This window comes from Felis catus, chromosome X (assembly GCF_018350175.1).
Source record: "Felis catus isolate Fca126 chromosome X, F.catus_Fca126_mat1.0, whole genome shotgun sequence".
Classification (NCBI taxonomy): Eukaryota; Metazoa; Chordata; class Mammalia; order Carnivora; family Felidae; genus Felis; species Felis catus.
In genome coordinates this window covers 66,519,773-66,536,313 of record NC_058386.1, presented here as the reverse complement: position 1 = coordinate 66,536,313, position 16,541 = coordinate 66,519,773, and the positions used below count along the sequence as shown (strand labels likewise).

The 16,541-nt window shown below is 35.9% G+C and overlaps 1 protein-coding gene across 3 annotated transcripts in view; it reads right to left on the bottom strand.

Moving 5' to 3' along the window:
- Positions 1-1,060: 1,060 nt before the first annotated feature.
- Positions 1,061-16,541, bottom strand: part of SH3BGRL (SH3 domain binding glutamate rich protein like) — an 86,668-nt gene continuing 71,187 nt past the window's right edge. For all 3 annotated transcript variants that reach the window (XM_011291813.4, XM_045050650.1, XM_019824031.3), the window contains exons 2-4: positions 15,732-15,917; positions 11,216-11,296; positions 1,061-2,394 (exon numbers count right to left, since the gene is read on the bottom strand). In XM_011291813.4, the coding sequence (XP_011290115.1) occupies positions 2,362-2,394; positions 11,216-11,296; positions 15,732-15,917 (300 nt within the window). In that variant the 3' untranslated portion in view covers positions 1,061-2,361. The remainder of the gene's footprint in view (positions 2,395-11,215; positions 11,297-15,731; positions 15,918-16,541) is intronic.

Genomic DNA, 16,541 nt, shown 5'->3' with positions numbered 1-16,541 from the left:
CCACTTAGAATACTGCAAGAAACATTATCAGTGATGAGGGAACTTGGGGCAAGCTGAGGGCAAAATACAGGCTGGCTCTCCCCCAACTCCCCTGCCCAGGTGGAATATGTGTGATATTTCTCAGACACTCCTGGCTACCCAAAAACAAAGGAAAGGGGTTTAAGTGCTTACCATGGTAATGTGGGAAACTAAGGCAAATGAAAAATTAAATTCCCTTACTGCCTACAGCCAATTGACAAGTCCTTGAAATCAGCAGAGTGACCGACCTCTAGGAGCTCAGCTCAGCTGCTTAGATGATGACAATTTGCTAGGGGCAAAAGAGAATCTTACCTTTTTTCCCAGCCTCAAGGATCCTGTAAGTCAAGTTCCTTTATCTCAACTGCCCCAAGACACATGCTGGCAATCATACTCCAAGCTTATGGTCTCCTGATATACATCTGAAGGGTCTTATGACTGAGGTTTTATTAAACAGTAATAAATGGCATTTTCCTAGCAACCACTAGCCCCTCAAGGTCCTGGAAACCTTGCTTCCAAAATTCCTTAGAGACTTATTCTATCCCTGATCTCCTCCCAAGCTGAGGATATATAATGAGTTACCTGTCACGACCTCAGTGCAGTTCTTCCTACCCATGGGTCCTGTCCCCATGCTTGAATAAAATAAACTTTTTGCACCAAAGACATCTTCAAGAATTCTCTCTTGGCCATTGGCTCTGGACCCCATGAGTCCCCCATCATCCCAAAACTTCATAAATCAGCATTTAATAAAGCTCAGGAGAAAATATTGACCAAACATTTTTCTAGCATTTTCCAGAATCAATTACAAGGCACCCTGTTTTCTCTAGAGTTCTCTATGGCATATTTTTGTAGACAAAACAATGGAATAATTCTGTTTAATTCTAGTGTATATAGCAAAATTTAGAATCCTAAAAAAGGAAATTTAGAAATTACATTTAAATTATTTTCTGTCATTTTTTCTTTTCTCCTTTCCCACTTTCTAAAACATGTATTACTCATCTAAAATTACTATTATACTATTTAGAAACTCCAGGAACACGTAAAATATGTTTCTAAAAGGACTGAGTTTATTGTAAAGCATCACATTAAGTTTGAATCTCAGTAAACAAAACTATGTCTTCACTGTATGTTGATTTTGGCATAGAACACAGACTTGCACACATCAAATGATAGGGTAAGGTAATTTAAAGTAAAAGGTGGTTTTTTTTAAGTAATAAAGTAGTGTGGAACTAAGGTACAATATGTATATCTTCTGGGTAAGTAATTAAGTCATAATACTTTTTGTTTTCTTACAAGTTTTCATAATTAATATTTTAAAAATTGACTCTTTTATCTGATACTTGTGTTATCACTGGAATAGAAGCATAGAAAAGATTCTCTCTGCTTAGATTTACATATTCATACAATATGTGCCCAAGCTGAAACAAACATGTCAAATATCTGAGAGGTAGTGGCATTCATGACCACAAGTTGATTTAAAAGTGTGAACCATTAAGATTTTTTTTAGCAAAGACCTAAGGAAAACCAGACTTGGGCATTGAGTGCTGACCTATTTTGTAATAATTAGAAGCCTGAGCTTTTTGCAAAAGAATGCCATTTTAAAATTACATGCTAGCCCACTTTCATAATATATGTATATGTATATATATATATATATATATATATATATATATACATGTTTCACTGAGGCAAGCAACTTAGAAACATAATTGCATCATAGCTCTGCAGTTAAGCGAGGAACTTGTCAATTGAACATATCTGTTTTTTGGTTTTTTTTTGTAGGAGATCATCTGTTCTGATCACTGAAGTAAACAATAAAGGGCTACATTTAGAAGCATAAAAAACCTGTTTAGTACATAAAAATTTCAATTACAAAATAATGGGAATGTTATAATTACCATAAGAAATTACAATGTCTGACATATAAAAATTACCTGCAACTGCTTTTTAATCACAATAATGTTATATCAAAGGGTACATATTTTTGTTAGCTAAAATTAATGAGGCAATTTTGGAACAAGAGACAGATTCTTTTGCTCTGTTTTAAAAGCTGCAATAATACCAGAAAAGGCACAGGTCTTTTTTTTTCTTTTTTACAATCACTGAAGTATATAAAATGCCTTGGCAGATAACAATACTATTCCATGACATCTAAAAATTTTGTTCACTTCTCATTCTCCTCATCATAATATTCACATTTTAATTATGTATTATTCATTTTGATTGTTTGCATGTGAAAACACCAAATAATCTATTATCTCAACATTAAGCTGATTTCTTTTGAAGATAATTTTAAGAGCAATAGAGATTCCTTTTTCAAGATGCTTAAGGCAGAATGTTTCAGGTTCATGCTTGCTGCTTTGCCTGAGCTTCTGCTTCCTGAAATGAAAAACAAACAAAACATAAATTTAAATATCACAAAACAGACATCCATGTACATTTTGGTTACACTATATTAGCTCAAATTATTAAGAATATCAAAAACAAAAACAAATGGATCCCAGAGAAGACTGCTTAAAAACTCTTAATAGAAAAACTATAAAATAGAAACTTCTGCTTAGAAGCAGATGTAATAGAAGACTGCCTAATCATTACTAATTGTGTGAAATAATTCCATAAAAGCCAGTGATTTCCAATTATAGTTCAAATTTAAAAAATAGATGATTTCCTTTCTCTGTGATTTTTCATCAAAAATTGAGTGTTCAAAACATTGTCACCTAAAGTTTACAGTTAGTTGTTTTGTTTAATTAAGGTTTAAATTACTTTAAAAATGTGATATTTATTAAAATGTTGTTGCTTTAAATTTTATAACGGTAGGCAGGAAAACAGGTCAGGTTTTCTTTCTTCTCCTCTGGGCAATGAGTATTTCTACCATAGTAACTCTGACCTATAGGTGTGCTCTGGAACCTACCATACTACTTGACACAAAATACACTTCAAGGAAAGTTTATGGAACTAAAGATGGGTGGTAAGAGCGACTTTGGTGAAAGAAACTTCAGAGTTAGGTTGTAGAAATCATGCATACTAGACAATATCATTCTAAACACCTGTCATAAATTGAATACTTGATGGTCTCAGGAGGAGTAGGAGTAGCTGAATACTCCAGATACTCTGCCCAGAAGAAGGGAGAAAGAGCAAAAATGAAAGATGCCTAGATTCTTACAAAACAAAAAAAGGTAGAAATGAAAGAAAGAAGGATGCAAAAGAGGACACTGTAATTCATTTTTTTTAATTTTTAAAAAAATGTTTATTGGGGCGCCTGGGTGGCGCAGTCGGTTGAGCGTCCGACTTCAGCCAGGTCACGATCTCGTGGTCCGTGAGTTCGAGCCCCGCGTCGGGCTCTGGGCTGATGGCTCGGAGCCTGGAGCCTGTTTCGGATTCTGTGTCTCCCTCTCTCTCTGCCCCTCCCCCGTTCATGCTCTGTCTCTCTCTGTCCCAAAAATAAATAAAAACGTTGAAAAAAAATTAAAAAAATAAAATGTTTATTTTTGAGAGAGAGAAAGAGAGCACAAGTAGGGGAGAGGCAGAGAGAGAGGGAGACAAAGAATCCAAAGCAGGCCCCATGCTGTCTGTGCAAAGTCTGATTTGGGGCTCAAACACATGAACCATGAGATCATGACCTGAGCCAAAGTTAGAAGCTCAACTGACTGAGCTGAGCCACCCATGAACCCCTGTAATTCATTCTTAATACATTTTCAACAAAACAGATGTAAAATACTACCTTCCAGAAACCTTGGCAAAAAAAAAAAAAAAAAAAAAGATCCTAAGCGCTTTTAAAACTTTAAATATCATGTTATGTTGTCAAAATGAATATATCTTAGACCCTCATTATGCATTTTGTTTCATTTTATGGAACAAGCTTGTGAGAATTTCCTCATAACATAATGAATTTTACACTAAGACTCCTCAAAGGTTTAGCTCATATCATTGGGGAAGTAGTTATGTAAAAATGTGAATATGGGCGTCTGGGTGGCTCAGTCGGCTGAGCATCCAACTCTTGATTTCGGCTCAGGTCATCACCCAGGGTCGTGGAATGGAGCCCTGTGTACAGCTTTGTGCTGAGTGTGGAACCTGCTTAGAATTCTCTCTCTCTGTCTCTCTCTCTGTCTCTCTGTCTCTCCCTCTGCCCCTCTTTCTGACTCATGTTCTCTCTCTAAAAAAATAATAATAATAAAATACAATAGAAGTAGAAATAAAAATGTGAATATGTCCTAATGTGAAGTCCTTCTTTTTATGCACATCTAATGCCTCTGAGTAACTAGTATTTTGGAAACACCCTAAATTCCTAAAGTCACATATTATCTCTCTTTGCTGTAATTAGTTATAAATCCTTTAGCTCTCAGTTATCCCTTTTAATGGAAGAAATTATTGGCACAGACATCCAAAACAAAAAAGCTATTCAATTTTTTTGTAATTTGTCTTTGCAATAATACATTGTATATAAAGTAAATTATTTACTTTTCTAATTATATTTTATCCATCAAATATATAAATTGTGCTAAAATATTTGTTAGTACATAAATGTAAGTAGCCAATAATTATAGTTCATGGATTATCTAATTAAACTGAGAGATTTGGAAACAGCCATATGAGGTATCTTCCCCCTTTATTCCTAATATAAACATCATTCCATAAATGTACCAATTTTGCATCAAATAATCCTGGGTTCAGATTTCAGCTCTGTTACTTAATAATTATGTAACCTTGGACAAATTAATTAAATTATCTGAGCATCAGTTTCCTTTTCTATAAAATGTCATTGAGGACACCTAGCTCATAACGATGGTTTAAGGATAAAACGAGTTGTATGTGAAGGGTCTAGCTCAGTGCTTGGCCATTTCAAGCATACGTCCTTCTTTCCTGCTTTTCTCTTCTCCACTTTTTGCCAAGTAACTAGGACCAACACCACAGCTAAGTGAAATTAATATAAAATTTCTCTTGGAGATGTGGTAAAATAGAATGGGCTTAGTGGAAATAGGAATGTTTCAAATCTCACAGCAGAGGCAGACTCCATTGCTCCTCCCTGAAGCAGTGTGGTTCAACCAAAGCTAATGAGAACATTTCTGCAACCAGCATTCTCTACTCCCTCAATATACTACTAGTGAATATGCATCAATAACTTTTTCTCTCAACATGAACATCACCAGATTTTTATTTTTTAGTAAAAAAATGTTATTTTATTTCATATCTGAAAACCATCACCTTCTATAAAGAAATGCTAGTACTAAGGAATAATCTTCCATATTAATAAAATAAATAGTAAATATTAATATACCCTGTTTTGAATGCATCCATATACAAAATAATATAAAAATTGTCTGTCACAGGAGGATTCCTTGTTTTATGGAAATATTTGTCAGAAGATATTTTTAAATACCAAGTTCTCCACTGAATTGGTTTTGAATAATTTTTAAATGTAAATAGAATGTATGCAAGTTATTTGGAACATAAAGAAAGGAGAAAAATATTCATGTTTAGCTATGGTTCAGTTCAGTCTCTTAACATAGAGTATTAATCATACAGTAAAAACAATTATATACCTTATTATAATGTATCTTTTCACAAACTCATTTTTTAATGAAAGCACGAGTTCTTTCAGTGAATAAACTATTTTTGTCAACACTATTTTTGGACATTTAACTTGTTTTCAAAGTTTCAGGATTATATATAGTGCTTTGAAACATATTTTTATCCATAAAATTCATTCAGTGTTGATTTATTTTGGTTGACCCCACTGTTAGACATTTAATTTACTTCCAAAGTTTTAGGATTGCAAATAGCATTTTGATTTATGTTTTTATTCATAAAACTTTTTCCATGTATAGAATTATTTCATTAATGAAGACTATAATACCCCATGTGAAATTACTGGGTGAAGAACTGTAAACATTTTAGGGTCCTTGATACCTGTTTGCCATTCTAGTTATCAAAAGAGAGTACCAATTCATACAACCACCAGCAATACGTGAGCGTTTTAATGCACCCTTCTTAGCACTGAGTATTATCCTTTGCTTTATATTTACTAATTTCATGGATGAAAATTGAATCTCATTTTATCACATGTCTTTATTGTCAGTGCATTTTTCTAATGTGGGCTAACTAGTTGTATTTCTTATTTTGTATACTTACTTTTTTTGAGAGAGTGTGTGAGCATGAGCAGGGGAGGGGCAGAGGATGAGGGAGGGAGAGAATCTTAAGCAGGCTCCATGATCAGCACAGAGCCCAATGCTGGGCTCCATCTCACCACTGTGAGATCATGATCTGAGCTGAAATCAAAAGCTGGACGCTTAACTGACTAAGCCACACAGTCACCCCTTATTTTGTATACTTTTTCTTTGTCAGTTCTTTCTGGAAGGCTTATTGTCATGTTAAATTAAAGGGGGAAAAAATTCTGAAAGCTGAGCTGAAGAATAGAAAAATCATCATTCCGATATCAAATTTATCACTTTTAGTCTTGGAAAAAACCTATTAAAAACCTATGAAATACTAGCATTCAAAATCTTCCTATCACCAAATAAAAGACATAGCATAGGGAATATAGGGAATACTGTAATAGTATTACATGGTGACAAATGATAGCTTACCATAATTCGTACAAAAGTTGAATCACTATGTTGTACACCTGAAATTAATGTAACATTGTGTGTCAACTATACTCAAGTAAAAACAAATTAAACAAAATAAAACAATCTCCCTATTACCAATCCTCCATTAACTCCACTGTCAACTCAAGATCTTTTCTTATTATCCCAATCTATCCACTCTCTCCTTGCTAACATGCACTGTTTTACTTTATTCTTACTCCTAGGCTTAAATGAGGATGGAAAAAAAAAAACTATCAGCTGACTGGCTCCACTATGAACTCATCAACTCTAGCTGGACCCTCTATTTTGCTCAGCCATACTTCCATTCACAATCTTAATCTACTCTAGACTATTTTCACCAACTGAATCCTTTCAATTCTCCTCAAAGTTCTAATACCTTAAATTTCCCATGACACCTAGCAGATGACCTTACACTAAATATAAGACATTTTATTTTTTTTATATGAAATTTATTGACAAATTGGTTTCCATACAACGCCCAGTGCTCATCCCAAAAGGTGCCCTCCTCAATACCCATCACCCACCCTCTCCTCCCTCCCACCCCCCATCAACCCTCAGTTTGTTCTCAGTTTTTAACAGTCTCTTATGCTTTGGCTCTCTCCCACTCTAACCTGTTTTTTTTTTCCTTCCCCTCCCCCATGGGTTCCTGTTAAGTTTCTCAGGGTCCACATAAGAGTGAAACCATATGGTATCTGTCTTTCTCTGTATGGCTTATTTCACTTAGCATCACACTCTCCAGTTCCATCCACGTTGCTACAAAAGGCCATATTTCATTTTTTCTCATTGCCACGTAGTATTCCATTGTGTATATAAACCACAATTTCTTTATCCATTCATCAGTTGATGGACATTTAGGCTCTTTCCATAATTTGGCTATTGTTGAGAGTGCTGCTATGAACATTGGGGTACAAGTGCCCCTATGCATCAGTACTCCTGTATCCCTTGGATAAATTCCTAGCAGTGCTATTGCTGGGTCATAGGGTAGGTCTATTTTTAATTTTCTGAGGAACCTCCACACTGCTTTCCAGAGCGGCTGCACCAATTTGCATTCCCACCAACAGTGCAAGAGGGTTCCCGTTTCTCCACATCCTCTCCAGCATCTATAGTCTCCTGATTTGTTCATTTTGGCCACTCTGATTGGTGTGAGGTGATACCTGAGTGTGGTTTTGATTTGTATTTCCCTGATAAGGAGCGACGCTGAACATCTTTTCATGTGCCTGTTGGCCATCCGGATGTCTTCTTTAGAGAAGTGTCTATTCATGGTTTCTGCCCATTTCTTCACTGGGTTATTTGTTTTTCGGGTGTGGAGTTTGGTGAGCTCTTTATAGATTTTGGATACTAGCCCTTTGTCCGATATGTCATTTGCGAATATCTTTTCCCATTCCGTTGGTTGCCTTTTAGTTTTGTTGGTTGTTTCCTTTGCTGTGCAGAAGCTTTTTATCTTCATAAGGTCCCAGTAATTCACTTTTGCTTTTAATTCCCTTGCCTTTGGGGATGTGTCGAGTAAGAGATTGCTACGGCTGAGGTCAGAGAGGTCTTTTCCTGCTTTCTCCTCTAAGGTTTTGATGGTTTCCTGTCTCACATTTAGGTCCTTTATCCATTTTGAGTTTATTTTTGTGAATGGTGTGAGAAAGTGGTCTAGTTTCAACCTTCTGCATGTTGCTGTCCAGTTCTCCCAGCACCATTTGTTAAAGAGGCTGTCTTTTTTCCATTGGATGTTCTTTCCTGCTTTGTCAAAGATGAGTTGGCCATACGTTTGTGGGTCTAGTTCTGGGGTTTCTATTCTATTCCATTGGTCTATGTGTCTGTTTTTGTGCCATAAGACATTTTAAAATATGAACTTCTCTAACCTCCTTGCACATTAAAATTTCTATTTTTATCCTTCTCTTCTCATTCTGTCCAATGTCAGAAAAAAATGCATGTCCTCTCCTTTCCAAGACTAACTCTTCCCCTGGATGACTCACTTTTTTGTTTCCTACATGATGTTTGTTTTATTTTCCAGTCACTCAGGTTAGAAGGTCTGTATATAGCTTCACTTCTTCCCAGTTCTTTACATACACAAACATCTCATAAATTTCTTTTTTTTTTTCAACGTTTATTTATTTTTGGGACAGAGAGAGACAGAGCATGAATGGGGGAGGGGCAGAGAGAGAGGGAGACACAGAATCTGAAACAGGCTCCAGGCTCTGAGCCATCAGCCCAGAGCCCGACGCGGGGCTCGAACTCACGGACCGCGAGATCGTGACCTGGCTGAAGTCGGACGCTTAACCGACTGCGCCACCCAGGCGCCCCAATTTCTATATCTTATTATACATGAGTTTTCTATATCTCCTAAATTCATTTTTCCTTTCCATGGCCACTACACCACTTTAAGCCCTCTTCATTACTTTTCTGGACTTCTAAAGTACCCTCTAATGGGTAGGCTTATATTTAATATCTCATTTCTCCAATATTTTATAATCCATACAGCTTTCAAATTTATTCTCTTAAGACATAGATCAAATCACATCTTAAAGTACAGAGATAATCTTATCACTGTATTCCCCCTTTTCCTACCTTGGCTTTTAGATACCTAGAGGATAAAACTGAAAGTACCTAACACAGCATTCATAATTTAGTCCAAACCTACCTAGTCAATCTCACCTCCTCTATTTAATATGCCCTATTATGGAGACATGCAGCACTACACTTTGCTCCCTGAAAATATCATCATGTGAAGCTACATGCAGTAGTTCTTGTTCTGCCTCTATGAAAGACACCTTAGTGTCATTTCAGTATTTTTGAATCCCTAACAGCTCAAATGTCACTTCCTCTATGAAACTTTCCCCAAATTCCTTAATAATAATTTATTATTATTTTCTCTGGATGCCTATGGCACTTTTTTTCACAGCATACAGAATTTACTATAATATGTGTTGGATTATAATTATTTGTAGTCATATTTGTTATATAATTATTTGTATACTTTTCCTTCACTAGGTTAAAAACATTTTGAAGGTAGCGACTATGTTGTATTCTCCATATTTGTCTCACCATCAATGTCAAGTTAGTGTTTGGCACTCAATAAATACTTACTGAATGAATGACTTCTACTTTTAACTAAAGAAGAGGGAGTAATCAGTCACAGAAAACAGATAATCCTTCTTTTCATACTTCCTCTTATCTGAACTGAAATCAATGATTTAACTTGGGTTTTACTAACTTGATTAAACAGAAATGTCTTACCTAACATTTCTTCCAACTTAAATTATACAAAGCCTAAAATAAGACATTTTATTCATGGGAAAAGAAATTTCAGGAAGGAAACAGAATTTCACAGTGAATCAGACAACAATGTTAGTAAATGATCTCTAGTTGAAAACAAACAATAACACAGATTCCCAAAATTGGAGAAGGAGCTGGAGTTCAAAGAATCCATTTAACATAAAATTAGTTGCTATGAACAAAACATAAAATGATAGAACAGGGGGGTATACATTCTGATTAAGCCAGCCTGTGTAGAAAAGACCTATGGTAAAAAGCATGGGGTGCCTGGGTGGCTCAGTTGGTTGAGCAGCCAACTTCAGTTCAGGTCATTATCTCTTGGTTCATGAGTTCGAGCCCCACATTGGGCTTGCTGCTATCAGTGCAGAGCCTGCTTCTGATCCTCTGTCCCCCTCTCTTTATTCCCCTCCCCTTCTCATGCTCTGTCTCTCAAAAATAAAAATAAACATTTAAAAATATTTTAAAAAAGAAAAGACCTATGGTAAAAAGCAAAGGTATATTTAAAGCCCATAGCTTTGAGACATTTCATTAAATAAGCAATTTAATTTTTGATTCTTTTCTTTATATGATCTCCCCTGGAAACACTGCCATTTGAAAAATTACTTGTTGTTGGCAGGGAGAAAGTCCCAAATTTAGCCAGCAATTTAGTGACCAGTTTAGAAACTCAAATGCTCTTAATTTTTATGTAATTTTTTAAATGTTTATTTATTTTTGAGACAGAGGGAGAGAGAGCGCGAGTAGGGGAGGGGCAGAGAGAGAAGGAGACACAGAATCTGAAGCAGACTCCAGGCTCTGAGCTGTCAGCACAGACCCCGATGCGGGGCTCGAACCCACGAACCGTGAGATCACGACCTGAGCCAAAGTGGGTGGCCCCACCGACTGAGCCACCCAGGCGCCCCAATGCTCTTAGTTAATTTGAATGGGTGACTCCAGCATTTACTCTCACACAAAGACAATAGATGCTGCCAAGAAGATTACTATGAGTAAGATGTGTTCTGTTGATGTAAAACCATTCATGACAGCTGAAATAATGGAGTCTTTAAAGTTGGTAACCAGTTATTTATGAATGGGTCAATGAGAAATCTACTGCTTTGGGTAACTTGATGGGAAGTCACTCCACCTACCTCCCACTCACATACTTTATGTATTTGATTATGCACATGTCTGCCCTACCAGGAATTAAATGCATGCAAAAAAGGAGCATTTCCTTTCAGCCATGTTACACTGCCTCTAGCTTAATCTGAATACATAATAAGGGTAGACATCTCATGGACTAAAAAAGCCAGCAGCAATAAAATGGCTAATAAAGCAAGGAAAAAAAGGAATCATACCTTTGAACCAGGTGGAGCTGTCAAGCCTAAAAAGGCATACACTGCATTATTTTCTCTGGCTTCAAAGAAGGCATCATAGTCCTTAATGAAAAGAAGGAAAGGAGAATAAGCAATATGTAACCAACAAAGGAAATAAAAGAGCAAATTTATTCATAACTAACTGATTGGTGAACCTTTTTGGGGGGGGCATATAGGTTATCGAATTTCCATAGTGCTAGGACCCTGGGAAATGTAGTAAAGAATCAAGGCATGTTAGATCCCATTTAATGTGAGTTAGAATATATGCTATTTTGTGGGGCAGAAATTTCAAAACGGATTATTTAATATCACATAGGATTTAAATCTGCCTCAGGCCAAGTAGTTTTCTCCACAGCTAAAGCAGCCAACTATTTGCCAGCAAGAGGTTGCTTATTTCTAGTAGGAGGCTATTACTTCCATTCCCCATTATTTCTCTTTCATTATTTATTAAGATAGAGATATCCTCAGAACCTTCAGTAGACTGAATATTAGCTATATATGCCCAAGACCATAAGAGTAATAAATCTGTGCTGTTTTTGGAAGGAGGGAATGAGATTTTCATGAAATATGACCAGAAGAGCAAATGGACCACAAAAAAGTTTCAATTCAGGGATCCATGAAAAGCCTCACATGACTGAATTTGGTTGGGCATCCCACTGTCATCCTCTAAGCCACTAAGCATGCTTTACAAGTAACAAATAGAATTGCCTAAATTTGACTATGACATATAATCAATAGCAAACCTACTTAGAAAACTTGGAAACCTACTGCCTATAACTGGCCTTACTTTGTTTAATTTAAAACACACAGAAATAAGTCTGGCATTTTGGCTGATTTATTGGAGGTGAAGAGCACTCATAATTTTCTGGTTTCTCTAGAGACTTTCTCACCAACAGATTATCAATTATAGTTTTCTATATGTGTATGTGTAATTCCTGGTACTTGGAGGATCTGGAGATATAAATTTTAGATATATGTATAGTTCCTGATACTTGGAGGATCTCTCAAGAAATGGATGATCTTAAATTGGAACCTTGCCCCAAGAAACATCAGAATTTCTCTCTCTTATTTAGGGATTCTTTTCACAGTCAGAATTGATTAGCCCTACTGGAATCTCCCAAGGATTGACTCAAAGCACCTTATCATGTACCCTAGATGCTGACAAAGGAATAAACCCTACACAGTAGGCACATATGAACAATATCCTATGAGCTCACTCTTTGAGCTCACTATTCTAAAGTGAAACTAATTGGATACTAACAAACAATTTCATACTGAGACACATTACCTTTAAAGCACTCAAGGTAAACAATATACACACAATATACATCATTTCTAAACTCAACCACTTGGAAGTAAACAAAATGTTAGTTGAAAGAGTCCAACAGTTGTAGAAGAGGTATTTCTTACCTCTTGTTCAAAGTAACAAAAAAAATTCTTATCAGTCTTTAAGTTCATGTGAAAGAAAGTAGGTCTTCAACTATATTTAAATCTGATCATAAAATTGTACTCTACTGATCAAGAAATGCAACTCTAGTTCAAGTGTTTTGGGATCAAAGTATATATATTTTTTAGATGTTTATTTATTTTTATGCAGGAGGGGCAGAGAGAGAGGGAGAGAAAATCTCAAGCAGGCTCCACACTGTCAGCATGGAGCCTAATGCGGAGCTTGATCCCACAAACTGTGAGATCATGACCTGAGCCAAAATCAAGAGTCAGACACTTAACAGACTGAGCCACCCAGGTTGCCCTGGATCAAAGTATATTATCTTTTTTTGGCCTTGGACTTTGCAAGCCCAAACAGGTTTCTAACTCTAAGACAAAAGAACATTACCAGTTTCTCAATTAACCCATATTAATTAATTTATTCTGAAAATATTTATTAAGCACCTACTACATGCCAATCATTTTTTTGGTGCTAAGAATACAAGAGTAAACAGAATATTTTTAATTCTTTTTTAATGTTTTATTTATTTGAGAGAGAGAGATAGAGAATGCAAGTGAGCGGGGGAGGGGCAGAGAGAGAGGGTGATAGAGGAAAGGCAAACAGGAAATGATAAGGAAACCCAAAGATTAACCACAGCAAGAAGCTACTACCACAGCTACAAGGTTAAAGGAAAGAGTAGAGAAGATATTACAAAACCCAGGAGCTGAGACATGTAGTACCACAAAGGAGACATAGCCACTGTCATGGACACTTCCAGAAGCAAGAAAGAGAGGAATACCTTGGTTTTTCCTCTGTCTTCCACTCTACCAACCAGTATCTCCTATTATTGACCAAACCTAATAGGTAGCCAGTCACCAATGGAGATTGGGAAATGTAATTTACTGAGGTCAACCTCCCCCATAATACAGAATGGAAAAAAGAACAAAAATGGTATCTTTGCATAAATAGGAAAATGAAATACACAGTGTTTCAACAGCAAAGGTAAGAGGTTTAGAATAAAACAGATTTAGGCTTAAATCCTAGCTGTATGGTTTAGCAAGTCAGTTAGCCTTCTTCTAAGCCTCAATTTCTTCATCTATAATACAGGAATAACAATACCTACCTCATGGGATTAGTATGAGAACTAATTAATATAATACACATAAAGCATGTGGCACAATAGCTGACATATCATACATATGTTTTCTATGAATAGTTACTATATATTCTTCTCCATATGAGTCTGTATAGGGATAAATTTTAATTCTTATTGTTATTAAATTCCTAACTTAGTGTCTAGTATATAGCAGGCATTCAGTAAAAGTTGGATTCTCTTTCCATTAACAAATATTTATTTGATCAAGTCTCACCTCCTGCCCCTTCCTTTCCATCTCCTTATTTCTCAGTGATACCTTATTTCTATAACATACTCCATTCCTTTACAGTGTGGCTTCTGAGGGAGAAATAAACCAGGTAAATGCTTCTCAAACATTACCCTTATAACCTAAAATGTGCTTGTTTTCAAAGTTAAATAAGTTAAAATTTCTGACTCAAAAAAGTTAAGAGAATATATGCTGGCTTAGATTGCACTGGATGGCCTCTGAGGCCTCTTCCAGCTCCTGATATTCAATAATTTGCAGAAATTTCCATTATAGAGGCACTGAGGTTTCACTATCTAAATGAAGAGCCAATTGTCTTTTCCTTATCTGCAGAGTATGTCTTTACACATTGGCCCCATTAGCAGCAACAGATGAAATCTCCAGGATGCTCCTCAGAACTGAACAAATTGAATTCACAGAGAAAATATTTTATGCCAATAAAGTTCTCAATTTTTCCATGGTTCCTCCCCTAGATTTTCTGAATTGGCACATAAAAAAGATCCCCACCCAAAAGTGTCCTTCTTACTTCCATATAAACCTATCAAGTAGAAGATTTGGATTGCTGGCTCTAATACATTTTTCTCTCAGTCATGCTAATTCTGAGGACATAGCAGTGCAAACAATTCTTTACTAGAAATTCCTATAGCCCTCACATATGCTTTCTGTACTGTGTCATCACATGGACATATATTTATAACCACATTCCAATTGTTTCAGGTGTGTGTGATTCTTCCGACATCTCACTCCCAACCAGCTCCTTAAAAGACTGTTTTGTTTATACTTGCACTTGCCATAGTATCTAAAATTGCCAGAGACGACAGATGTTACTAAAAGAATAAAGGAAACTACTCTAGGGTTTAAATGAACTAAAGATGGCATACTTGAAAACACCAGTCACAAAGCGAAAACTCCATTTTTGTTTCCCTTGTTACTTACATGATTTCAATTAGCTAACTTAAGATTTTATGAAAATTCATTAATAATATCAAAATAAGGGGCACCTGGGTGGCTCAGTCAGCTGAGTGTCCAACTCTCGATTTCCATTCAGGTCATGATCTCACAGTTCATGAGATGGAGCCCCACATCCAACTCTGTGCTGACAGTGCAGAGCCTGCTTGGGATTCTCTCTCTCCCTCTCTCTCTCTCAAATTAAAAAAATATATATTTTAAATAATACCAAAATAAAAGTATTACTAGATTCAAGTAAGAAATAAGATATTACTCTTTTTTAACTACTTTTAATCTAAATAAGTAAAGCAGCTGACTTCTTTCAGAAACTTCTTCATGGACAGGACAGAAACAACACAATTGCTCTAGATAGAATTCAGATGAAGAAATGGAAAGGCAGGGCACCTTCCTAGCTCAGTCGGTACAGCATGCAACTCTTGATCTCAGGGTTGTAAGTCTGAGCCACAGGATGGGTGTAGACATTACTTAAAAATAAAATCTTTAAAAAAGGGGAAAGGAAACTATGTGCCCAAGGTCTGTATTTATGCATTTACAGGAAAGTTGTGAGGTAGGGATGGATTACTCATCCATCTGCTTCCTAGTAGAAATATCCTAGCTGCCTAGGTTGGATGAAGAGATGAACAGGATAAATGGCTGTATGCAAATTTGGGGGTGTAGTGAAGGGGATAGGATGGATGTGAGGCGATCCATTTCGATAAAACAAGAGTTTAAATTGGTTTCTTACCCCACGGTACTGGCTTTCGTTGAAAATCTGAGGTGGCAGGGGGTACCCTGTGGCTGGTCGATTGTTTTCAGGTACATTTTCTCTCATCCACTTTCGATTCTCTTCATTGGCTGCAATGTCTTTTTCTTCAAATCCTATTTTGTTAGCTTCTAAAAAACCAAGCACATCTTGCTGTTTCTTCTTAATCTAGAACCCAAAGGACAAAGAAACTATATTGTTGAAAAAAAGATTTTGTTGTTTTTATTTTTCAAATTAAAAGCCAGTGTTTGTGAACTAGCTGAAATTAATTCAGACACGGATCAAGATTTGTGGTTTCACAGACGATATGTAGCTTTTCTTCTTTATTATTTTGTTGTTAATGATGTCTCACAAGTGGATTGAATAGCTTTAAGTCTACAAATCCGTGTATAAACCTATTTTTTTCTTTATCTAAAGAAAACTCCCACATCTAATGATGCAGAAGTGAGGCTAGCTAATGCATATCAATAACCTAAAGTGCAGTTAAATCAAAACCGAGTAGTGGGAAGCTTTGCTTTCTGATTATCTACAAGCTATTCTTAGTTTCAGCCTCATAGAAAATCTTTCCAAATGACTTGAGATTATGTCCTTTTTTTGCTTTAAATTTTATCTTTAATTTTTATTTTTGTATTTTTAAATTAAAAAGTCCATAATTATTATAACTTCTAAGTGATTTTAGATCTTTCTCATGACAGAATAATTCTTAAAAATATATACCTGCTAGCATTTTTCCAGTTCTTTTTTTTTAATTAACTTTTTATTTTAATCCCAGTGTATTTAACAGTGTCATAT